General features: G+C 55.9%; 7 protein-coding genes across 7 annotated transcripts; 3 read left to right on the top strand and 4 right to left on the bottom strand.

Annotated features, from left to right (window-relative positions):
* Positions 1–34: 34 nt before the first annotated feature.
* Positions 35–2,506, bottom strand: BKA78DRAFT_339329 (SAM dependent methyltransferase). The gene is made up of 7 exons (XM_066890279.1): positions 2,141–2,506; positions 2,039–2,091; positions 1,767–1,985; positions 1,397–1,624; positions 1,036–1,311; positions 486–629; positions 35–286 (listed from the first exon to the last, which is right to left on the bottom strand). The coding sequence occupies exons 1-7, from the start codon at positions 2,186–2,188 to the stop codon at positions 244–246; spliced, it is 1,011 nt and encodes a 336-aa protein (XP_066738822.1). The 5' UTR covers positions 2,189–2,506; the 3' UTR covers positions 35–243.
* Positions 2,507–2,793: 287 nt separating this feature from the next.
* BKA78DRAFT_275208 (armadillo-type protein) lies at positions 2,794–5,823 on the bottom strand. The gene is made up of 3 exons (XM_066885556.1): positions 5,559–5,823; positions 4,236–5,504; positions 2,794–4,188 (listed from the first exon to the last, which is right to left on the bottom strand). Exons 1-3 carry the CDS (start codon positions 5,679–5,681, stop codon positions 3,157–3,159), a joined length of 2,424 nt encoding a protein of 807 aa, XP_066738821.1. The 5' UTR covers positions 5,682–5,823; the 3' UTR covers positions 2,794–3,156.
* Positions 5,824–6,768: 945 nt separating this feature from the next.
* Positions 6,769–11,753, top strand: BKA78DRAFT_357714 (uncharacterized protein; the record flags this gene model as incomplete). Its single annotated transcript, XM_066892262.1, has 3 exons — positions 6,769–8,012; positions 8,261–9,238; positions 9,293–11,753. The coding sequence occupies 3 exons, from the start codon at positions 6,769–6,771 to the stop codon at positions 11,751–11,753; spliced, it is 4,683 nt and encodes a 1,560-aa protein (XP_066738820.1).
* Positions 11,754–15,606: 3,853 nt separating this feature from the next.
* BKA78DRAFT_64274 (uncharacterized protein) lies at positions 15,607–16,000 on the top strand. The gene has a single exon (XM_066893514.1). The coding sequence runs from the start codon at positions 15,719–15,721 to the stop codon at positions 15,914–15,916; it is 198 nt and encodes a 65-aa protein (XP_066738819.1). The 5' UTR covers positions 15,607–15,718; the 3' UTR covers positions 15,917–16,000.
* A 2,393-nt stretch (positions 16,001–18,393) lies between these two features.
* Positions 18,394–18,681, bottom strand: BKA78DRAFT_328445 (uncharacterized protein). The gene has a single exon (XM_066889593.1). It carries the CDS (start codon positions 18,639–18,641, stop codon positions 18,429–18,431), a length of 213 nt encoding a protein of 70 aa, XP_066738818.1. The 5' UTR covers positions 18,642–18,681; the 3' UTR covers positions 18,394–18,428.
* A 1,092-nt stretch (positions 18,682–19,773) lies between these two features.
* Positions 19,774–21,661, bottom strand: BKA78DRAFT_259621 (protein-tyrosine phosphatase-like protein; the record flags this gene model as incomplete). Its single annotated transcript, XM_066885388.1, has 4 exons — positions 19,774–20,167; positions 20,625–20,984; positions 21,282–21,506; positions 21,603–21,661. 4 exons carry the CDS (start codon positions 21,659–21,661, stop codon positions 19,774–19,776), a joined length of 1,038 nt encoding a protein of 345 aa, XP_066738817.1.
* Positions 21,662–22,158: 497 nt separating this feature from the next.
* On the top strand, positions 22,159–23,264 carry BKA78DRAFT_64241 (uncharacterized protein). Its single transcript, XM_066893513.1, has 2 exons — positions 22,159–22,912; positions 22,972–23,264. The coding sequence occupies exons 1-2, from the start codon at positions 22,302–22,304 to the stop codon at positions 23,069–23,071; spliced, it is 711 nt and encodes a 236-aa protein (XP_066738816.1). The 5' UTR covers positions 22,159–22,301; the 3' UTR covers positions 23,072–23,264.
* The last annotated feature ends 43 nt before the right edge of the window (positions 23,265–23,307 follow it).

Below are 23,307 nucleotides of genomic sequence, written 5' to 3'. Positions count from 1 at the left end.
TGCAGCTGAGGAGTTGAAATCACCAGAGGCGGTTGCATATAGCTGGGAGTAATCAAGCGCCTCACAGCGAGGAGACTTGGCCTTGAGCTCGCAAAAGGATAGCTACAGGGAGCATTCAAGCGCCTCCGCTCTATATTGGCAGTTGGCATTTCTTTGACGGCGCGCTGCGATCTCGTCTCTTTAACCAGAGGATCCAAAGCTTGCATGTTGATTGATGCGAGGGTGATCTGGTAGCAGCATGCCTCAGTTGGCCACTTTGTCCGGCTTGCGCGCATACACGACAGACCTGGAGCAGCAAGTCAGCTCACACTCATTCCAGCTCCCTATCACTCCACGCCCCCAAAAGTCTGCGCGACACCACTCCCCTCCATCATCGTCAGGGCATGCGGCCACGACAAGGTCAGGAAAACAACGACACCACGAAAGAGAAGGATGGGCCTCGACAGCCATTGAACGGCGAGAGATGCGTGCAAACGCCAACTTACACATCCTGATGCGCGTGCACGCGTCTGTCCCGCAGCATGCGGCGCATCTTGGCCAGAAACACGCGCACCTCGTCGCGGCTCCAGTTCAGGCCCCGAGTCAGCAGGAACATGGCCCAGCCCTCGATGCCTTGGTGCCAGTGCAGCCTGTTGGACGCGGGCGGTCAGCGAGTGCGCCAAAAATGTTGGACAAGGTGAGGAGATTGTGTTTGGGCCAGGCTAGAAGGGAAGGAATGAAGAAGGAAAGGCGAGAAGGGGAAGGTGGAAATTGAGGAATCAAAAAAAGACAAAAAGAATTGACGAGCTGGAACCAGGGAGTCGAAGACTCGGACTCGAACTCCGGTTTTGCGCCATAAGCTCCAGGTTCTACCCGTAGAATAGAAGAGCAACCTATGACCTTCCAACCCAGCTGAGTAGTGATTCCAGCTCGCCGAAATCAATCTCGCCAACACGAGATATATGCAGGGCATCTTTGGCCAAGGCAGTATGGCAGCCTAGCGGCGGCGGCGGCGGCGGCAGCAAAACTCACAGACAAACGAACAAACAGACATACCTGTTCCACACGCCCAGCTCCCTCAACCGCGCCTCGTCCACCCACCCGCCAATCGGCCACTTCCAGCGCTTCTCGACAACATCGATGAACCCGGCGGCAGAGATCTGGCTCGCGGCTTCGTCGACGCTGCGCAGTGATTTGCCCCACGCGTCGCCTGCTGCGGGTAGGCTGCGGCTCCAGAGGGCAAAGGCGGAGTCGGGAGCAACGGTGCCGTCTTCGGATTGCGGAGACAGGCCGAATTCGAGCTGCTCGATGAAGCCCGAGGGCTTGAGTGCTCTGTCTACATTAGCAAGCACGCGCGCAGGCGTGGAAAGTGGAAGCTGGTTGGGGAGAGTGTGTGCTCGGACTTGGATAGACTCACTTCATGCACTCGGCGTAAAAGGCAGGCCAGTCGGCCACGCTGCCGCTCAAGCAGCGGATGTGGATGTAGTCGAACGAGTCGGGCGCAAACGTCCACGGCCGCGTGCAGTCGTCGACTTCGAAGCGCAGGTTTGGCGGCACGGCGGTTGGTTGGATGGGGCTGAGGTCGGTGCCGATGACTTCGGCGCAGGGGAAGGCGTCGGCAAAGGCAAGGGCCCAGAGACCCGTGCTGTGACGGCAATGGTGTCGTGTCAGTGAGCAATTGACGCCAAAGATCAAAAGGGGGCAAGGGGGTCGTAAGGGGGAGGGGAGGGGTTGCTCGGTTTCGGGCTCGGGGCTCGGTGTCAGCGCAGCCGTGTCGTGGTGCATACCCAGTCCCGATATCAAGCACGCGGTGCGGGCGGTCTCCGATTGGCGCGAGGAACAGCCGCCCGTCCAGCGTCATGTTGCAGAGGTGGTGGCAGATGGCTTGCTGTTCGGCTTGCTGCTCGTCATTGGGGCACCAGTATTCGCCGAAGCGGTAGGCATTGTAGCGGCGGCCATTCTCAAAGGGGTAGTCCCATGTGCATGACCGCAGAGACGTTGTGGCGCTGCGGTTTGGCCAGTGAGTATGGGTGGTAGATGTGTCGCCATTGAGTCTTACGAGGATGCATCTGCTTCGGTGTTGGACGAGTCACTCTCTTCTGACGTCTCATCCTATGCGGTCGTTGGTCTAGTGACAAATTGTGGCTGCATGCAAGCATACCGCGTAGTAATGGTCGTAGTTGTTGCTTATCCGCGAAGACTCGGGCATGGCGACTCAGTTTGAAGTGTATTCTCAGCGAGCAATGCCCTGTGAAGCAGCATGCAAGGAGCGGGGCGACGAGGTCTGGCCGGTCAATCGTAGGTGCTCAAAAGAGAGATCGAGCCGAATGATGAGTGATGGTAAACGACATCGTCATAGCAGCAACCAACTCTCAAGGCGTAGGTCGTCTCCCTGCTCAGCCAAAGAAGCTTTTTCTCCGCTCCGAGCCGGCAGTTTCCAGCCAGAGAAAACAAAGCCCGAGGAGCAGGCTGCAAAACATGAGCTGAAATGAGTACATGGTTCGGAGCGGAGTAGGGCGCGCGACGCGGAGGCGGGATGTCCGCGTAAGGGCGTATGGGGATTGGTGAAGAACGAAGCCGGACTAGTTCGGAGGCGGGACGCACAAAGCCACGTTGGACCCCTGCAGCGGAACATGGCGACTCGGATTGGCTGCGGGTCCAATTTCGAACGCAGAGACGCCGTGGCCGAGGTGGAAGACAAATCGTTGCTGTTCTTCCGGCCGTTGTTTGGGTCTGGCGCGCGGGAAACGGGCGGCAGAAGCTTGACCGTCTCGGCTCGCGGGATGCGGGGCAGTCTGGCCCGATCTTGACCTCATCTCTACTCGTTGACTGACAGCTCGACGTATTTATGCCGCTTCATCTTGTTTCAACTCGCTTACTTGCCTGGATCAGCGCTGGTTGGAAGGCTCCTGCTCACCACATGGACGTCCATCTCAATTGCACGTCGGGAATGATCATAGAAATCAATCGGCGTCTTCAAGCAAATTGTCTTCATGACCTTGGAGAGCCCTGACAATGGACATGCATCAATACCCAGAAAGAAGTATTACCAAAAGGTATAGAACGCCGAGTGTTCCGCCCACCTAAGCATCTTACCCAGCATCACCAACGCCCAGCCAATGATGCTCCATAGGTTGACTCGCTCCAACGAATATTGCCAAACCTACCGGTGAAAAATCAATCCCACGCATCCCCCCAGCCATCGTCCATCTCTTCCTCTTCCGCCGCTGGTGCCTTCTTTTGCTCTGCCTTTTTCACCTCCTTCTTGGCCACCGGCGCCTTTTTGCTGGCTGGCACGACCGGTGTCGCCTTTTTCACCGCAGCGACTGGTTTTGCTGCCGCTGGCTTTACTGCTGTTTTGCTCGCCGCACTTGGCTTGCTCAATCCCTTTGGCAAAGGTTTCTTTGCCGCGGATTTGGCTTGTGCCTGCGCCGTCAACCAACCTGCAAAATCGGGCTCGCCCTTGTCGTCAAACGGAACAGAAGAAGTAGTCGAAGTGGTAGTAGGTGGACCGAATGGGTCATGGTCGTCATCCGTCTTTCCCCAAGCATCCAAGTCGTCATCGTTGGCGTCTTCACCGCCAAAGTCGTCGCCCCATTCAGCGCCAAAGTCCTCGGGCTCGGCTTCGGGCGTTGCGCCAGCAGTGGCTGGGAGCGAGGTGCTTGAGGCCGAAGCAAAAGGATTGGACGGCTTTGTCGCTTGACGATGGAGAGCTGATGCCGTCGAGGTAGACGATGTAGGTCGGGCCGCCGGTGGGACAGAAGAGGAGCGAGAATCAGTTTGTGAAGACCCAAGACCACCGCCGTTGGCGTGAGGTTGAATGTCGCCTGTAGCAGCAGCGAGTTTGTTGGTGAAACTCGAGATGGCCCAGCCAGCCCATGAGTTTTCTTGTTGTGGAGTGCTCATGCGCGGCGTCGGGCCGCTGGCCGCAGTGTTGGAGGCTGGGGAGAGGACGGTGTCGGGAAGAGTGGTTTGATGTTTGCGGATGCGGGTCAAATATGTGTCGAGGGTCTTGTTTGCTTGGTCGCGGACGAGCTTCTCCTTGTCGACAAGAGAGGGGCATATTGCGGGAAGAAGTTTTGAGGCGCAGTCGTCTTCACTGTACAAGTCTACAGTCGCTGCCAGCGCGAGGAGGGCGGCGTTTCTGGCATGTACAAAAGGATCGCGCAGCGCACGAGCAAAGGCCGCTGTCAGCACTTTGGTGCGAGTCTATAGCTTGTTAGCACAGGGGAATACCTGCACCATGAAGAACTTACGCTGGCTCCAAGATTTCGTGCAATTTTGCCCAGGCAAATGGTCGTGTTGGTTCTGATTCCGGGCTCGGGGTCATTTGCCGTCTTGGCGAGATGTCTGAGGAGGTCTCCATTCAAGATCCGATCCGATAGTTTCGGTACCAACGTGAGGACTGCCTTGACAGTTTGCTCTCGCATGACTGGTGCCGTGTCAGAGAAGCCGGTGACCATCTGAGGAAATATCTTGTCCGTGACAAGCTTGTTGGGTAAATGATCAATCATGAGAGTGAGGTTGTCGAGCAAACATATGCGGATGGCCCTGTCTGGGCTTTGGAATAGTCGGACGATGACGGGCGTAATTTGTGATTCATATTCTTCATCGGAGAGCTTTTGGGCAATCTTCATAACCAGCCCAAAAACCTTGGGGCCGCCGCCCCCAAATTCGACAGACTTGAGGAGCTCAGGGAGGACTTTTGCTTTGAAGAATTCTTCGGGAAAATCGTCCGTCACTTCTTCCAATTGGCTGAGCAACTCGTCCCTCTCAACCTCGCCCTTCAAACCCAGGTTCTCAATGCCTTCAGAAAGAGAAATGATTGGGGTTTGGAAAAATCCGCCAGCGCGCTGCCCTTGGTCGAGAAATTGGCCAACACTCGATCGCGACTTGGGACTCGGATTGATCAATCTCCTGTAGCTCTGCTGCATGCTTGCTGGAACTCGTTTAGGCTGGCCAAGCTGGTCGCTGCCCGGGAACCCACCATTGAAGGCTTCGTACACCAAAATTCCATAGTTGTAGGCGTCGACTGCTGTTACGGGGTGTCTTCTGATGGAGTCCCAGCCGCCCTGAGCGATTTCTGGCGGCGCGTAGCGCCCCGAGTCTGGTACCAAGCCTCCGTACGTGTAGATGACGGCGTCGTCTTCCTTGACGGAGCTCAGGACGTCGAAGCCGCCCAGTTTCCACTCGCCACTTTCGCTCGTGTACACCGAGGATGCGCGGACGCTTCCATGGACTGAAGAGGCTTCTGCGTTGAGGAACTTGAGCGTCTTGGCGACATTGTAGAGCCCCCATTTGATCGTCTCCTCGGATAGGGATTGTCTACGCGTGTGCCATGTCAAGGGCGTAAGGCGCTCCGTTGCGATGTAGATATACGTCTCGGTCTCAACGGTATCCAACACCTTGATCACGCCTGGGTGTCGCATGGTTCGCAGTTTACGGAGCGCATTCTTCGCAAGGGGCAACCTCGACTTGTTGGCCGTGATGTCAAAGGAGAAGATGCTGCACTTGGAGCCATCATCCTGCAGAGCGCATCAGTGACTGGAATGGGTGGAGTTTCGCTTCTCGGATCATACCCGCTTGGTACCATTGTGCAAAGTCCAAATGGACTGGTCAATATCGACGACATCACCAAAAGAGTATCCAAAGGCAGGGCCTTTGGCAATGGCGGAAGCGACTGCAGACTTGAGGAAGTCCATGGAGCCTTGAACGATATGGCGAATCTCTCAGGCCAAGAGGTAAAGGATGGACGAAGTTGGACCCTTGGTCTGGAACCAAGAAAGGCAAGGCATCGCGCTCGTGGATGATTGACCCCCACAGCTCGTGAGCTGTTCGGTGAGCCCAGCGGTTGCCAAGGCACTAGTCTCCCGCCTGCGGCCCGAGCGTTTAATCGGCATCCCGACGCGTCAGTCGCGTCACGTCACGCAACCCAACTTCACTCCAACTCCGACCCTGGTAAGGACCGCCCGTCAACTACGACCCTTTCTTTCCTGGCTTCATTCTGGTCTCGTTCAGGGCGTCAACAACCTCTCACCAACCTGTCTCTGCGCTTTCCGTTGTTTCCGTCAACTCTCATTCAAAGGTACAGCACGTTCCAGCCCAGTTTGTCGCTTGTAAAACTTCATCCATGATGAGCATGGTAAAAGGTCTGATCGCACAACTGTCTTGTGGTTCTTGATCAACCGTCCTTCGCTGGCCAAGTTGTCGCTTCAGCTCAGAAGGTTTGCACCGGAGCTCTCATCCCGATCCCAGTGGCTGTTCTGTTTACGACTATTGGATCAACACTTGAGGAGCAAATCAATCTCCAAACCTCGCAACTTAATGGAGCTTGGGCCCAAAAGCTGCCGCAATGGGCTTGAGTTAATGGCTGTTGCAAACACCCGCGAATTGATGGCTCTCTGCTTTGATTCCAGGAATTCATCCATCCGGCAACTTGAATGAGCTTGGCACTTGGCCTGCGAGGACGGGTAGACGAAAGCCTTTGGCGGGCGAAGTGACCCTATCAAAACTGAAAAGATCTGAGATGAGCTGGAGTTTGCGACTCCCCAAAGCTTGCCAGTTTTAGCATAAGAAGCCGGGACATCAAGGCTAACTTGTCCTTCACGCTTACTAGTACCAGCCTTCGTTTGAACGGCCCTCAATTACCGGAACGCAGCACGGTCAGACTGGGAAGCGCAATTCTTCCAACAGCAAATACCGGATGAAAGACATCCTGGAAGTCTCGCTGGCCTAGCATCAAGGTCCTACTGGCGAGGGCCAGAGGCCGAGCACGGCGGACGACGAACCATGATCGACCGAGATATCGATCGGTCTCCTAGAGGCTACCGGAGCAATCCAAACACACCGAGAGACAGCCCTTCATACTCTCCGTATCGAGACGTCCCTGGAAGAGATGCCTCTGGACCGTACGAATCGTACAGGCCTGGTCGACCCGAGAAGTTTACGTACAGGTCCGACAGAACGGAATCATCGCGGTCTTACAGACCAGCTCCTCGACCAGACCCTTACAGATCAGATCGACCAGAGTCCTACAGATCAGACAGAACAGAATCTTACAGGCCAGACAGAACAGAGTCTTATCGACCAGGCAGACCAGATTCATCGTTTGTCCCGGATGAGACTCCCTCGAGGAAGTTCCCTCCCCGGCGACGGTCCTTTGACTTGACAACGCCGAGCTCCCATGTCCTTGCTGAAACGTCGCATTCCAACTCTCATCTACCAAGCGGATCCAAAGATGAGGACCTATTTTCGGAACATTCTCGCTTCACCTCCAAATTCTCCCCCAAAGCACGCCCACTCGCTCCTCCTGGTTCTTCTGGGAAAGGCAGCTTTGAATCTAGGCTTGAATCGAGTGGATCGTTGGAGAACAAAAGGCCGACCAATGCCCCAAGGCCCGCTTTGAAGAGCAGCTGGACTTGGAAGAGACCGTCGAGCCGGGACGACACCAAATCTGATACAAGCCGTCAGACCAGCCAAGGATCCGCAAAGGGGTTTCCATCGAAAGACGCTGGTCTTAGCGAATCAAGCCTCGGCCCTGATCTCGCCAGTGCTCCGCTCGGACCCCGAGCCAGCGGCTTTGCAGGCCCAAACATCATTCCCAAAGACGAGGCCTCGAGTATGAATACTCCTCACATCTTCATTTCTGCTAGACATGTGCCGTTCCAACCGACAACGATCAAACACATGGCACGGATGGTGAAGCGCTCAGCGCCGTCTGCTTGGGTGAAAGGCAACGACGACGGATATTACATACTCTTCCCCAACGATGCACAAGGCAGAGATGATCTTAAAAAATGCGTAAAAGAGCAGGATAACAAACTTCTCTTCAACATGTACAATGTGGTCATGGAAGAGCGCCTGCCCGAAAATCGCGTCCCCAGCAGAAACAGTCCAGTATCGCGAAAATCGCCGCCTTTGCCCAAAGTGATCAAGCGAGGTGCTGGTCCTTCAGATCAACAAATCCCACTGGGAGGACTTTCCATACGAGGTGCAGCATCAGGCTCGCATGAGCCGAGACCAAACAAAAACAGGTACGTAATATTCGACAGAACTGCACTGGGAATTATCTCAGGTGTAATAATACGCCAACAAGTGTACAAATTGTCTGATGCTGTAGTGGGCCATCTAGCAACCATGGTCGGGAGTCAACGATGGTATCCAAGTTCGAAGCACGTTGCCAGGAAAACCAAGTGGTGACGAGTTGGGGTCATAATCCGGCGTGGGGCTTGTCTAAGGGCCGACCTGGCTGGAGTGTCATACTAATGTTCACGGTGCCCAGGTCCAGTGGCGAGCATAAGCACTACGAGATTAAGAAGCCTGGCCCTTTCCCCAGCAAGCTAGAAGCCAAGGCCGCCGTCGTTGGGGATGGACATCGCATGTTAACGAAGGCGCTGGAGGAGCGCGACCAGGGAGTGACGATCAAAAGGGAGGATATTGGCATGGATTCGGCTCAGGCGGACGCAAGGGAGTCGACTGCTGTCCAGAACCCGCCAGGCAATGATATTGCTTCGACTACTTTCCAAAATTCGCCCGGCAATAATCTTGCTCCGACTGTAGCCAGCACATCGGCCCCATCCAGTCAGAATACAGGCTGGAAGGAGGAACGCAGAAGAACCCTCCAAGAATCTTTAAGGAAACGGCGATCTCAAGTCCAAGAGCTCGATGACTGGTATGAAGAAAACAAGACAGCGGAAGAGTCGACAATCAAAAGGAATCGATCCGATCGAAATGACTACTTACAATCGATTGAAAACATCCAGGAGGATCTCAAAGACCTTGACGGGACCACGGCGAGTTTGCAGGAACAACCTGGCACCCTGGTCGGCAAGCGGCCCTCTGGCAGCCAGAGCTCTGGCAAGTTTGTTGAAATTATTACCATAGACTCATCGCCAACACATCCAGCCAGCGACAAGACTGTTCTGGTTGCGCAGAGTGGGCCTGACGCTCTTGGATCTGCACCTACCCGCGCGCTGTCGCCCAACCGTGGAAGGAGGATCAGTCCCTCAGGCAACCACATGATGCCGGTCAAAACTCTTCACGAGAGGTCACTCAGCTTTTCAGGTGATGCGCTGACGAGGAAACGCACTACAACGCCTTCTGAAACTTCAGAAGTCAGCTCAATGACGAGGGCATCTCAATGCGCTCGCTGCAAAACCAAACATTTTGCCTCCTACAACCCCAAGGTCACCTGCGATGAATGTCGAAGGGCTTACTGCAAGAATTGCTGGAACACAGAGTCGGCGCGCAAACCAGATCGGTATGGTCTACAGGATTCGACTTTGGCAGACAAAGAGCTGACATTCCTGAGAAGCAATGTGCACCCACAAACCTGCAGGCACTGTTTAAAGAAAGACAAGAAACCTCCAACCAGCAACTCTGAAAAGCTCCCAAGTACGGAGCAGCCGAATGATCTCTCTTCTGCACTTCCAGCGCCACCCAGAGACTCTGAGAAGCTCTCACATGTAGAGCAGTTGAAACCCCAGCCTTCTGCGCTTTCTGCTCCAACCAGCAACTCCGAGAAGCTCCCAACTATGGGGCAGTCTCAATCCGTGGTAGACTCATCTCGTCCGGCTCAAGAAGCTCCCCAAAATACTCCATCATCTGATGGACCTGGGGTTGCTGTGGGCGCTCTGCCCCAACAAGAGATTGCTCCAGCCCCAACGTCGGGCGATGACAACGTAGAGGGAAAAACGACATCCCAAGTGCAACCCGGTGGTGACAACGCAAAGGGCACGGCATTCCCAATGCAACAAGACGATGACAACGCGAAGGGAACAACAACATCCACAGTGCAAGACGACGATGACAACGCCAAGGGAACAACGATATCCCCAGTGCAACACGGCAGTGCTGGCCCGCAGCAAGAACACAGTGCGCCTCTAGTAGATGGTTCAAGCAATGTAGCACAAGCAGTGGCAGCTCCAGCGCAACAGCATGGCGAGGACACGAGCGATGAAGGCGACGGGGCTGCAACATCCTCTGCAGACGTCACAGCAGAATCTTCGATTCAGGTGCAGACTATCGAGGACTCAGAACCAGGAGCCTTGTACGTCAAGAAGCTCCCTGGCATATTGAAGCGATCCTGGGCCGAACTCATTGGGTTTGCATTCGTGGACAATGACAACCACAGCATGGCGTCGAATGAGATTGGGCAGTGGATTGATGACAACTTTCTGAATGCCGAAAGCCGCAGGAAATCGACGAGCATTGCAGCTACCATGGCTGGAGTAGGCTCCAACAACAGGTTTGCACGAGTGCCTGATTCAAAACCGCAACAGTGGACTGTAACTGATCCATGGCTCAACCATTGCGCTGCTCTGCTTTCGCAGATGCGAGACGAAGCGAAATTCATCATCAAGCTCCCCTTCAAGCAGTTCGACAAGGTGGATGTCCGTACCTTTGGTACAAGCATGAAGCGTCCCAGGGCAAATGACCCACTGGAAGAGGAACCAAGGAAAGCGCCGCGAAAAATCGCTATCAAGGCTCGGAAAACTGCCGGAGGCAAACCACTGGCTCGGAAGACTGCGAGCTTCACCCCCCAATCCGCAGTACAAGAGGTTTCGAGCAGCTCTCCTGTGGAACAATCACCCAAGACAACTCTGGGAGAGGCTGTGCCGTCGGTTCCTGAGGACCCAAGCCTTCACCGCGCCGAAGAGTCTGCACCATCGGTTCCTAAGGACCCAAGCCTCCACCGCGCTGAAAAGCCGGCAGCAAAGGAAAAGCCAAAATCTAGTGGTGCCATCTTCATACCAACGCTGGAAAATCAGGATGGCGTCACTCGCAAATTTCGGCTGGTACATGACCAAGGTTCTGGCCCTGCCGAACTTGTATCATACGAGTCTTCGCAAGTTTCCCAAGTCGAGCCGGCCACTTCTGGCGGAATGGCCGCAGAGAGCACGGCAGCGAGGCCCATCGAGATCATTGAACTCAGTAGTGACTCGGAAAACCCGTCTCCGGCTTCATCGCGCCGGACATCGCGTCACGATCAAGACACTGCGCAAGATCAGGACACTGCGCGAGATCAGGACACCGCGCAAACAAAGGACACTGCGCAAATATCAAACGACGCGACACCCCAAGCGAGACCTCCCCTCCCTCCATTGCTCTCTCAGAAGATACGTGCCAAGCTGGAAGCCGAAGTCCGCAACACCGACCCCTCTACTATGGTCAAAGACCTCTTCAAAGAGCGTCCCGAGCTCGCGCCTCAGCCCGAATTCGACCGCGAGGCCAAGATTGCCGAAATCAAAGCGCGCCCCAAACGCAAAGACCGCATGAAAGCGCTCAGCGACAAAGTCGACCGCCAAAATCTCCTACATGCGCGCCTCGAGCGCCCGCGCGACTTCATCCACCAGGAAATCCGCGACTACAAGATGCCGCTCCACTACAAGGCGCCGCCCGAGGGCTTCGGGGAGAACCCGCGCTCCTTCGTCTTCGACCCGCTTCCCGGAGGAACGCAGGAGGAGGGGGACGACGACACGGAAATGGGCGACGATGCGCGTGCAGCAGCCAACAATGGCGCGCGGATCAAGACGGATGAGGAGGGCGAGTACGTCGAGACGATGGAGGAGCTGGTCGGCATGCCGCCTCCCTGGCGCATGATGCCCATGATCACCGAGGGCGGCAAGCTGGCGTTTCGGGATCGCGCCGCGAGGGGTGAGAATGGAAGACTGCCGCGCCCGAAGATGGTGTGGCATGGTGCCGAGGAAGAGCTGGCACGTGGCAAGAAGTTGGCTGGAGTAGGCAGATTCATTGGAGAGAAGGAGGGCTTCTGAAGTGTCTCGCTTGGACTTGAGAGAAGAGTGACGCCAGGTCACTCGCTTGCTGGAGAGCGAGGTTCTCACAGGTTTCCTTGCGTAAAGGCATGGCAGATGCGGTTGGTTGCTTGACGACGGACGAAGAGGTTCCCCACTCTTCCAAGGCTCAAGGCCTTGCATTAACGGGGAAACAACAAAAAAGGGCGACAAAGGCAGCAGCGAGGAGTAGGAATGATACCCATAGAGCAGAGAAATGATGACAACGGCTTATGATTGGCCTCCTACGTTGACAAGAGGAGCAACAATGCAAGTCTTGCGCTGGAGAGACCAGGGAACAAACTAGACCAGACTGAACTGCGGCAGCTTTCCGGAGAAAACAGCGGCAGTTTGCGATGTGGATGCGCACCTCTTCCGTCGACCCGCTCTTTATCTTGTCATGGAGTATCCCAGACTTCGATGTTCAAGCACACATAATGACTATCGTCTGAGCGTCTCAAGCCTTCGAAGACGCATTGGCGAATCGACCCGGCACCTTCTTTGCCAGCCTATGTGCAATCCACAAGTAAGTAATGGTGGTGGTAGTGGTGGTGATGGATAAATGCGCGACAGAAAAAGGGGGTTGAAAAAGTCGTAAAGGGTGCAAACTCACCACCAAAAGCATCATCATCACAAGGCAAATAGAAGCGACAAACCCACCAGAATTCGCGGGCATTAAAATTGTTGCCAGACCAAAATCGCGCAATCGGCTTCTTTACGGGAAACGCGTAGCCGAAAAACCAGCTGCCAGAAATCCTCGGAGAATGTTTATTATATATGTCTTGTCCACCGCTCTCCCTTCAACAGCGGCCGCATAGTCCAAGGGCTGGGAGTGTACATGTAGAGGAAAACACGTATTACGGACATCCACCTCTCCGGGTCCGTAGTAAGTTCTAGGTTCAAATCCTAGTCAGCCCATTGCCGCTTAACTTTTTGCTCGACTGTTTTGTTGTTTGGAACTTTGGTAGCAAGAGGTCGTCGTGGGTGGTAGCGAAAGATCTTGATCCGGAGTTGGAGGATGTCTGTGCTTGGGTCCTGGCCAGCAAGTGGGAGGGGAGACGTCGGACGGACGATTGCTTTTTTGAACCTGCGGAATTGGGCTCGGAATGGTGTCAACAGCAATCACTGGTATGACTGGTGCGGCCCTATCGATGAAGCCAGCAACAGGACGCTTCGCGGCTCAATCACTTACCCCCTTTGCCTTGCTGTGTGCTCGTCGTCCCTCAAAACGCGGTGGAGCTTGCGACAGGCTTTGAACAAGGCGTATACATTGGCCCAAGCAGAATGGAAATCGAGCTTCGGCTGATGGCCGTGGAACAAGTTGCCGTAAACCGAAGCAAGCGTGTTGTCCTCGTTCTGCACCATGTCGACGACCAGGGAGTGAACAGATGACGGCTGTTATATCTCTCTACCGAGACGTTCAAACTTAAGAGCGGGTGGCGTAGTAATATCATGCCGTGCTAGAATCTGCGCAACCGCAAAATGGTCAGCAGAGCCCCTGTAGGAAATGAAGGAGTGGGTATTAAAGTTAAGGCCAAGGCGTCAAAGGCAGTCAGTGATGGCACTCGGCAGCATTCCAGCCGTTCTTGGACCGCCGTACTGTTTGTCAAATGTTTTTTGAAATATCTCAAGTGCCTCGCGTCTTATTGTGCTCCTTGTCGACGGTGGTCCTGACGACGTGAAGACGCGGAGGTTGGCCTTGAAGGAGTGGTCTCCACTCCTCCAAGTTGATATCTCTCCCTTCGCCCCTCCGCTCTTGAATCTGGCTGCCTCAAAAAACACACCAGAAGCGTTGGAACCTCGTACTATGCGGCTGCGGTGTACTGTGCGAACTAACTCGGGGTTTCGTGACCGAATCGAATTGCGTTGCAATGAGCGACGCGAGCCAGTCTGCATAGGTCAACGAAATGCCCGAGAAATATTCATCAGAAGAGCCAACGCACCTTGATTTTCCCAGACAGCAGAGTGAGTGCATTTGGCGTGTGCTTTAGGACCCGCAGGATGCTTTTGCTGAGCAGGCTGTGCCAGTTGGTCTCGCTGGGCCCTGAATCCGCAAGTAAGCTCGAGGAGGAATGGACGAATTGTTGGATACTTCCTCGACGATCCCGGTGTTGATGATGAAGGACGGCTGTAGAGGCGGCAGGAGGCTGCGCTGATGGCTATGGGCGAGGTGACTGACAATTGACAGGTCACTGACTGCAGTGCCTGCCTGCCTGCCTGCCTGCCTGCCTGCCCACAGTCGTCACCCACCGCGCACCTCCCACCTCCCTCCTGCCTCATCCCAAAACGTCAATCACCACCTCCTCCTCGGCAAAAAAGCACGAAACAACAAAAGAGCAAAAAGTGACAGCTGTGGGATTCGAACATATGCCCGAACCTTAACCCGAAGGTAGTCAAATCAACCAACCTCTAGACCAGTTGGGATTTACTACTCAGCTGCCGTGAAAGTACTGCCGAATTTGAGAATTGTAAAGGTCAGTTTGGAGTTTGGATGCAGATTATTTGAGCGACGCGGACCCGATTGGACCTGGCCCTTGGTCGTTGTGATGAAAGACAGCAGCTCTTCTGACGCCACGCTTCCGTCGGATGTAGTATGGATGTGCTTCACGATGTGGTTGCGCGGTATTTGAAAGATGACCATGTCTTCTACAGCGCAGCTTCAATGGCACCATAGTCGTCTTCAATGTCGGGATCCAAATATGCGAATCCCACAGGGAGTCATCGTAGCTTTTCTCATCTATGTCAGCATCTCTTAAACAGAATCATGGTGTTACGACGTACGGCGGCATTTTGTGGGCAGCGCAGAGTAGGTGGAAGTGTTCGAACAACGTTGCACAATGGAACAGGGCCATTGAGGGTCGTGAAGCGTGCCTGACTGTCCGGGTGTGGCTCGCTCTTGCGTCAACGTGCAAGCGCTGAGATGAACACTTCCCAGGAGGGAAGTCGAGGGCCACCATGGCGAAGTGAGATCTTTGAGGAATTTCCGACTCAATTTTGGCGGAACTAGTAATGGATCGTTTTTCTTTTATCGGGCACTGCACTGTCTCTCCTCTTTGCGCATACTACGAAGTCTCTATCAAACCTTTGCCGGTGAAGGTAGCCTGGATGAGCCATGGTCCATTGACTCTCTGAGCGTGGCCAGCTCTTGCGTGGATGGAAGACTTCCTCCCAGTCGGTCTTGTTGAGCTCGCTTTCCGCAATCAACAGAGAAGGAGTGACTGGAGGCAAGTCAACCAGAGAGCGCAGACGTCCACTCGATGCTTCCCATTCCGGCGCAATCGGAATACTCTTGCTTGTTACAATGGACAGCAACTCTAGAAGCTTCACCCACGGAATCTTTTGGCTGTCATTCCACATAATCATCAACCTCAAGGCAGGACAGAGATGCACGAATGCTCCCTGTCGTCACTCATATCGTTTGATGATTCCAACTGCGCGCGCCGTTTTGGCGCACAGCTTCAAAAAAGACGTTTCTATCTGCAGCTCACCGTATCATAGTCGTTTCCTCAATTCGGACTTGGGGAAAGAGCTAATGCCTGCGAGCTTCATGTATCTTTGCTGCGGTGAGTCGATGTTCCAAGAAGGTCGATTGACTTGGCGAATAGGAGCAGAAGCCGCAGCAGTAGCAATAGTTCTCGCAAGGAACCATACCAACGCCAGTATCCTTCACCTCGCTCTGCCGAATCTACCCACCTGTCCTGTCAACGAATGCACCCGGAGATGATTACAAGACACATGAAAAAATTGGAATAGCCACAATAGTCTACGGCATGTGGGCATGTGCAAGGGCAGGGAAAGATGCGATACATACAATACCTCAGTACATGTCTCCCTGCCCGGCCCGACCTAACGTAACTAAGCTCCATGTGTGCTATAGTTAGCGGGGGCGGAGGGTTCAACGCTGCTAGCGTGCTGGGCAAAGGCGGTGCCTTGGCAACAATCCGCGGATGGCAAGGGCAAGGCTGGCTGGTATGGATAGGGAAGAGCGTTGCTACAACAGCGGCGACGGCCCACTACCACATGGAAGGGCGAGCGGCCAGCCGGCCAGCCCACTCAGGCAGGTAGGCGCCATGCGCGGAAACAATAGTCACAGGCGCGCTAGAGCGTCTGCGTGGGAAAACCGGGATCTACTTGGTGTGCAGTAGAAAGTGATAAGTCCGCGGTCTTTGGCTCCATCCACCATCTCTGCTGCCTTGATACAGCATGTGTAGCGCAGCGGCATAAGGACGAGTCAAAAAGGGCAGCAGCAGCAGGAATAGAACAGTGGCAATATCAGGCTCCATTCCCGACACGAAAGAGGCGTAGGAGGAGGCATGGAGGCGAAAAGGGATCATGCCCAAGGAAGAAGAAGAAGCGGGAGGAGCGAGGGACGACAAGGTAGACAGGCAGGAAAGGATAGAAGCTTATGCATCCGTCATCCGCCATACACGAGCCTCAGGCACGCGATGGCGGCAAGGGAAACGCTCGCACGCAAGAAGCTCGTCGCTCGCACGAGGTTTGGAGGAGCCAGAAGCGGCCAAGGGTGTTGCAACCGTTTCCTGAAGATGACGCCAGATGCGAACGGAGAGAAACAATGCAAACAGAGGCGTAGAGAGAGACGAGATGAAGACGGTTGATGTCTAGGACGAGCGACTAGACCAGGATGGATCATGGCGGGCACGAGCTACGGACGGAACGTGCGCTTCCCGTCAAGGTTGCGGTGGCCGGCCGCTCGTGCCGCTCGCAAGGTTGTCGTTAGACTTTTTTGGCCCATGATGGTTTCTTCTTTTAGACTGGCCTCTTCAGCGTTTTTCCCTGCAAGGCTGGTCGCTGCGAAAAGCATCAACAACATGTGCAGAAAAGGGGGAGCGACGATTATGGTGGCTGTGTGAGGAAGGTGGCAACTGGCATTGACTGATGTGCTCAGCCCTGCGGCCGGACGGGCTCTTGGTTGGTGGCCACTGTTACAGCGACAAAGATGGGGCAAAGGCGATGGCGACGGCACGCCCAATAGCTGGGCGACATTTCAGCCTGGCACCTGGACATGTGCGGGTGGTGGACAGGGTTAAGGTAGTGTAGGACCCTGGAGCAGCCGTTGGACGAGGATTGGGGATATTGAATTGGATGGCTGGTGTTGTGCGATGGGCGTGGTGTTGATGGGAAGGTGCCACCACAACCGGGGTGCTTAGTCATTCTTGGAGGACTTGCTCTCCTCTCCGCTCCCGACTTTGACGCCCTCGCCTCGTATCCGTCGCCCTCGCTCCTTGAACCGTCGTTGGTTTTCTCTCCCTCTGCTTACGCTCGGCCGGCGGACAGGTCCCTGGTCATGACAATCGCGCGTATCCCCAAATCCTCATTTGGCTGTGTTCGGCCGACGCCAAGACGACGCGGCACCCAGCGCTGGACGACAGACTCCGCTCGGTACGAAGGACGACGCGCGTCGCAGTGGACATGCAGCCTATTCGAGCGCAGTGATGTGATCAGGAAAAGAAAAAGCGTCCATGGCAGATTGACTGCGTGCAAGCGAAGGCAGCCCTACGGCCAAGCACAGCCCACAGCCCGCAGCCCAGCCCAGCCCAGCCCAGCCCAACACCAAGTGGAGTCTTTTTTGCAACACGCAAAATGATTTCGATGCCCACGACCCTCTGACGACCGACTCGGACGGCCAGCCCTGTGGCGCTTACGGAAACTCGACCGGCCCCACCTGGCCAACCGGCTGCCATCCGTGCGAGACGCCTGTCACGACTCACCACCTCCGTCATACCTCATGCACCTCGACACTATCGAAACACAGCTAGCCGTTGCTTGTTCATCCTCTTTCTGAAGGACCACTACGCTCCCACCTGCCTCCCGCATCCCGCTCTATGTCGCTCTACGTTTGGCGCGTCAGATTCAGGGACCGCCTCCGGCAACCAGGCAGCCTGACGTGACTACTGTCTTGTCGATTGATGAAGGGGCCCATGACGTTTGCGGAGAAGATGAACACCTGAACACCACGAGACCCGTCTCGCCTCGTCTCGTGGCCCGCACGCCTGATGGCCCATAACCATTTCATCCCGCGAGAAGATATCCGCGCCTATATGCAGTTACAGACCAAGTGCAGCGGGAGATACGAGGCCAACCGCCGCTCCAAGCCCAAGGCACGCATGCACGCATACCGGCCGTTGATTGCTTGTTTGTTGCTTGCCAGGAACCCACGAAGCCAGCCTCGAACCGAGCCTGTCCCTCCAGCCATCCATCCTCCACCCTCCATCCCGTCTGCAGCTCACTCGATTGCCTCGCTTGCGTGATTGGTCGCGAGAATACGGTTTAGGTTTCGGCCCGACGAGATAGGATGCGGAGACGGACCTGAGACCAGGCTAGGGCCAATCACAGCCGTCCAACTCCATCGACCCTTGCGACTGGCGACTGCACACCGGACGTCCTGTCCAGCGTCCTTCTCCTTCATCCATGGCAGGCTGGCTGCGTGGGAAACCGACCATGGAGTGCACTGTACCTACGTCCGTCCCGCCGGGCAAGCCAAGGCACAGGCGAGATGGTGCTGCCAGATCTCCGCTGCCCGTTTGAATTGCGGATTCCACACTGCCGGCGCACACGCTTATCTAAACAGCACTTCTTGCGCACATTTTCCCATCCTGCATCGCTACATTTGAACTGATGAACGAATGATGTACAGGACTACTCTCCCTTTCCATCCTTCATGCCATCATGATCTACCCCGTCCGTCTGTCCATCCTCCCAGCCCTCTTTCTCTGCACCAACAATCCTGGACCACCCCAGATCCTTGCCACTCTTCCTGCCTCTCTCCGGCCAGGGTGGGTGGCAAGGCAAGGCAAGGCAAGGCAGGGTAGGGCAATCAAGCAAGCCAGCAAGCCCTAAGACCACAGACATCCAACCGCAGCACACGCCATTCAGCCTAAACGGATCACCCATGCCGCTCTCAGCAAGTGTCCTATGCATCGATGAGAGGCACCACGGCCTGGTTGGCTGGCTGGCTGGCTGGCTGGTTGCTGCACGCGTGGGTGGATCATCGCGCTGTTCATGATTACTTCTTTGCGAGATGATGTGCTGTGGACGGTTGTTGCGAAGCGGTCCAAGGCAGCGAGCGTAGCATACTGTACGTGCCTACCTACCTACACAACCAGCCCTTCGAATATCGCTACCCGCGTACTGTACGATGAGCCTTCGGCGTCTTTAAACCACTGCTGCAGCAGCAGCAGCAGCAGCAGCCGCAGCAGCAACAACAACAGTGCCTAAAAGCCCTCCAGCGCAACAATAATCAGCAAAAGTGGATACATACACTTCATATGCACCGCTCCCTGTGTTGCCCTGTCCTGCCCTACTGCAAGGCTCCGCGGCTCCTCCATACACGAGACGTCGTCCACGCTATGTATTTGGTTACTACCTCTAGTTGACTGGCGCTAGCCAGGCCGGCTGCGAAGCGGTCCGGCAAGAGACTACTGCGCGTGCTACTTGCTTAATACGGACTGTACTCGCGCTAGTTACTGTAGTTGGTTGGCTAGGCTAGGCTGTGGAGAGGCGGATATGATCGGATTTATTGCAGTGCTGCGTGCGTTGCGTAGCCCGCGCGCGTCTGGTGTCTTGGTGCCGCCGTCTGTGCTATGTAGGTAGGTAGGGAGGTAGGTACCTAGGGCCAGGGGAATGGTAGTGTGGTGTGGCATCCGCCGACAGGCACGGGGTGGGTGGGTTTAGCGTTGAGAGTTGTAAGGAGGAAAGGAAGGAGAAGGGCGAGGTAGATGGGAAAATGGCGTTTTGGTTTGCAGGTCTATGGATCGAGTAGGTGATGGCCAGACTGGCACTGGCCATGTCTTTGTATACAATGGTTGTTATGGACGAGCCTTTTTCGGCTCTCTTGTTCTCAGACTGACTACTCTTCTTCCCTGCTTGGCCTCTGCTGCCATCATCATTCATGATCCACCGGCGCCCTGCGTGTCCAACTGATCACAACGCACCTACTACTGGATCCCCCCTCTCCCTCCACGCCTCTAGCACTTGGCCGGCACTACAAATTCCCACCAGCACCAGGCGGTCTCCTGATTCCCGCGGGAGCCGCGCCCACCGGTAGCGCCGCAGCTGGACCACCACCCTTCCTCACCTCGTCGACGCGGCCCTTTGCCAGACTAATGGCCGGCACGACCCACTCGCCGCACGAGCAGCGCATGCCCTGCCAGGCGTACTTGCCGACGTGGGCGCGGCAGCGGGGGTTGGGGCAGTCGAGGCGGCCGTCGAGGAGCGATTTTTCGAGCTCCGGCCGCATCCAGCTGAGCGGGTCGATGAAGTAGTGCGAGCATTGGTTTGTGTTGTTTTGCTGTTGGTGAGAAGATGGCGAGGGGGAGGGAGAGGAGGAGCTTTTGGCAGGGTGCTCGTTGATGAAGTTGCTTGTGGCTAGTGCCCGTCTAGTAGGGAGGAGAAGGACATGGTCAGCTGCTGTGCGTCTACTTGTGCGTGCCCAATGCGGTAAATTGATTGAGAGCAGTCATGTCATGCCATGCCATGCTGCATGATGGCTGGCCGGGGACGCCTGATTTGATGTCGACAGTAGATTGGAGCCAGGAGAGGAAAGAGGGAGACAGTGTAATGATGAGGTGATAACGACGACGAAGAAAAAAAGAAAAAGAAAAGGGAAAACGGCAGGGCAGACTTGTGGTCAAGGATGATGTGCACGAGCGAGACGGAGCAGACAGCCAGACAGGGCTGCTGCAACGGTCAGGCCAGGGCTGACGACAGGAGGCGCATGGCACGCTCGGGCCGTTGGCAATCTGGAGGAGTGGAGTTGCGAGGGGGGGTGTGGGAATGTATGGGCCAGACTTGCAATTCGCGACTGGGAGGGTGAATGAAAGAGAGGGCGCGTACCTGCATTTGCGGCAACGGAGCTCGAGGTGGGCCGCCGGTTGGTTTTGCTGATTCTGATGCTGTTGCTGGACATGCTCGTCCTCGAACCTGATCTTGTCGGCCTCGGGGGCGGTGCCGCACGCGCGGCTGAGCTCGACCTCGCGCAGGTAGGCCCAGCGCTGGTACGCGGGGGACTCGTCGATGCCGTCGGCCGGCGCGCCCATGGCGTGGTATATTTCGAGTTGTTTCATGAAGCCGTCGTTTGGCTCACATAGCGGACGGGCCTCGCGGCACTGGGCCAGCGCCTCGTGCGGCGTGATGTGATGTTTGTGCATCAAGTAGGCCATGACACAGGTGGCGGAGCGGGACTTGCCCATTGCACTGCATGCGCGGGTTTGAAAATGTTGGCATGTCTGTTCCCCGTGCTATTCCGCAAAAGCTTCAAACGCAGCAAGGAAGAACAAAAAATATGCATGCGGGTCGACTCCTCCACCACGAGCGCTTCTTTCCTCTCCCCACCGTCGACGCCCAGATTCCGCAAGTTTGGCACACCCGAACTGCGTGTGCGTGTTGCTTTTTTGTACCGCCAAGCAAGCAACCGCATCTGGAGAAGGGTGCATGATTCAAAAAAGCAAAAAACGAGAGGGGAAAAAAAAATCTCGGGCAAACTCGACTCACCAGTGCACGAGGACGCCACCGCCGCTGTCAAGGGCGCGTTGAATGAAACGGTTGGTGGCCGGAAAATGCTGGAGCAGGTCTTCATCGTCGACGTCGTCGACCTCTACGACCATGTGCTCCTTGAATGGCGCGAACAGGGCATCGTCGAGCGGCAGGCGCAGGACCGAGAGCACATGGGTGATGTTTGCGGCCTCCAGGGCGTCCCGTCGGCGCAGGGTGAAGAGGCTGCAGATTTCGAGGATATTGATTAGCAGTCCGTGGGGATGGGAACGGTAGGGCTCGTTGGATTATTTTGGTGGTTGAACGGCTCTTGCAACGCACCCGCCAATGAAGAGGTTTAGATGACCGGGCACTTTATCGAGCAGCCCTGCGGTGGCCATGACGTGTGGGGTCGGATATCGCGGTTAGTCGGTCAGGATGGGTTTAGGGTGGACGAGGTCGCAGAAGGGCTGGACGAGATGTCGGTCGAGGAGTGGTGGTGGTGGTGGTCTTGGTGCGCAAGCGAGGCGCGTCTGACAAAGCTGAAACCATGCAAGAGGCTCTCACCTCACACAGGGCCGCAAGGCGAGCTAGGGCTGGGTGGATGGCTGGTTGGCGGTGACGGCGACGATGTTCAATTGTCGATTGTTGGTTTTTTGGCTCCGCGTGCCACGACTCAGTGTCGTTGTGAGTCTGACGCAGCCCTATCTCGAGGTGGAAGGTGGGACTACATGTCGGACCTGATGCCGTCCTGAACCAAGGCCTTTGAGAGTGCTATCTTTGGCGGCCCTGATCACCGCGGACGGGCGTGGTGCCATAAGAGGGGAGGCGTGTTGCACTGTCAAACGCAGGCAGATTATAAATCGCCGATCTGGTCCCAAGGGACAGCAGAGGGAGCATAACCGGGTGGAGTGCAACAAAGGGAGCCGTCGGTCGTCTCGTACTCTGCCGGTATGAGCTGAAGGCACGGATATAAGGCTGGACCTGGGCAGGGGAGGGTGAGGGCGGGCAGGGCAGAGGAAACGCGACGGACGGTGGAGAATGAAGACGGGGGCGGTAAGGCTGAGGAGAGACGGGGAGAGAAGAGAAGAAGAAAAGAAGATGTGCCGAATGAAGAATAATTGTTCACTTGATAATATTCTCCTGGTGGCCGTATGTATCTGTGAATGTCTGGTTTCTTGGAAGAGTTCGAGTTCTCGACCACCGCACCTGCCTTCCCTCCCTGGTCGGCCCTTTGGCCGTCTGCATGGCCGCACCTACCCTTGCTACCCTACCTTTCTACCCGGTCCTGACCTGACAGCCTGTGGCAGACTCGACTGCCCATCAACCGCTCTCTCTCTTCCTTTTCACTCTCATCCTCCATCCTCCTCTTTTACAATTTTCATCCATCCCACAGCTTTTGCTGCACCGCATCACATCACTTTGCAGCGCAGCCATCTGCACCACGTTCCCGCCCTGCTGCACCTGCACCTTGCTGCACCAGCTCCACTGCACGCTCCTCGGTGTGCAACCTCGCCTTGCTTGGCTTACCGCGCCCACCTCCACGAGCACTCCCCAGAAGACGACGACCCAGGCAAGTTACGCCGCCCTCGCTCGTACACGCCGCTGTCAGCTGCGCGCAGCCCCCAGCCCCCCAGCCCTCTTCTCGTTCGGTGACTTGGGTTGCGCCGTCAGCCTTGTCCCATTGCTGACCTGGACCGTAGGGCTGAAGAGCGTTCCCGGCAGAAACCCGTGCTCCCCTCGTCACGTATCACCGTCCTCCCTCTCACGCCGCCGCCGCTGCTACTGCTGCTGCCGCCCGCCCGCCCTAGAGCTACAAGGTCCTACCTGTCGGCCCTCGAATTGATTTACCCTCGACTACCCTACAACAAGCCTGCCGCTGGACTGCCACTACACTACACACTGCCCACGCCTAACGCTAGGCCTGCCGCTGCCGCTCGTTGCCGCTGCTCCTACACAAACTCAAAACCCACAACTCGCATACCCCTCGCTGTTTCTGCTGCCAGCCCTCCCTCCATCATCCCCCTCACTATCCAAGCTCGCCCTG

Source organism: Phyllosticta capitalensis, assembly GCF_038381095.1.
Source record: "Phyllosticta capitalensis strain CBS 128856 chromosome Unknown BKA78scaffold_13, whole genome shotgun sequence".
NCBI lineage: Eukaryota > Fungi > Ascomycota > Dothideomycetes > Botryosphaeriales > Phyllostictaceae > Phyllosticta > Phyllosticta capitalensis.
The sequence above is the reverse complement of the archived record's forward strand: the minus strand, read 5'-3'. Positions and strand labels throughout refer to the sequence as shown.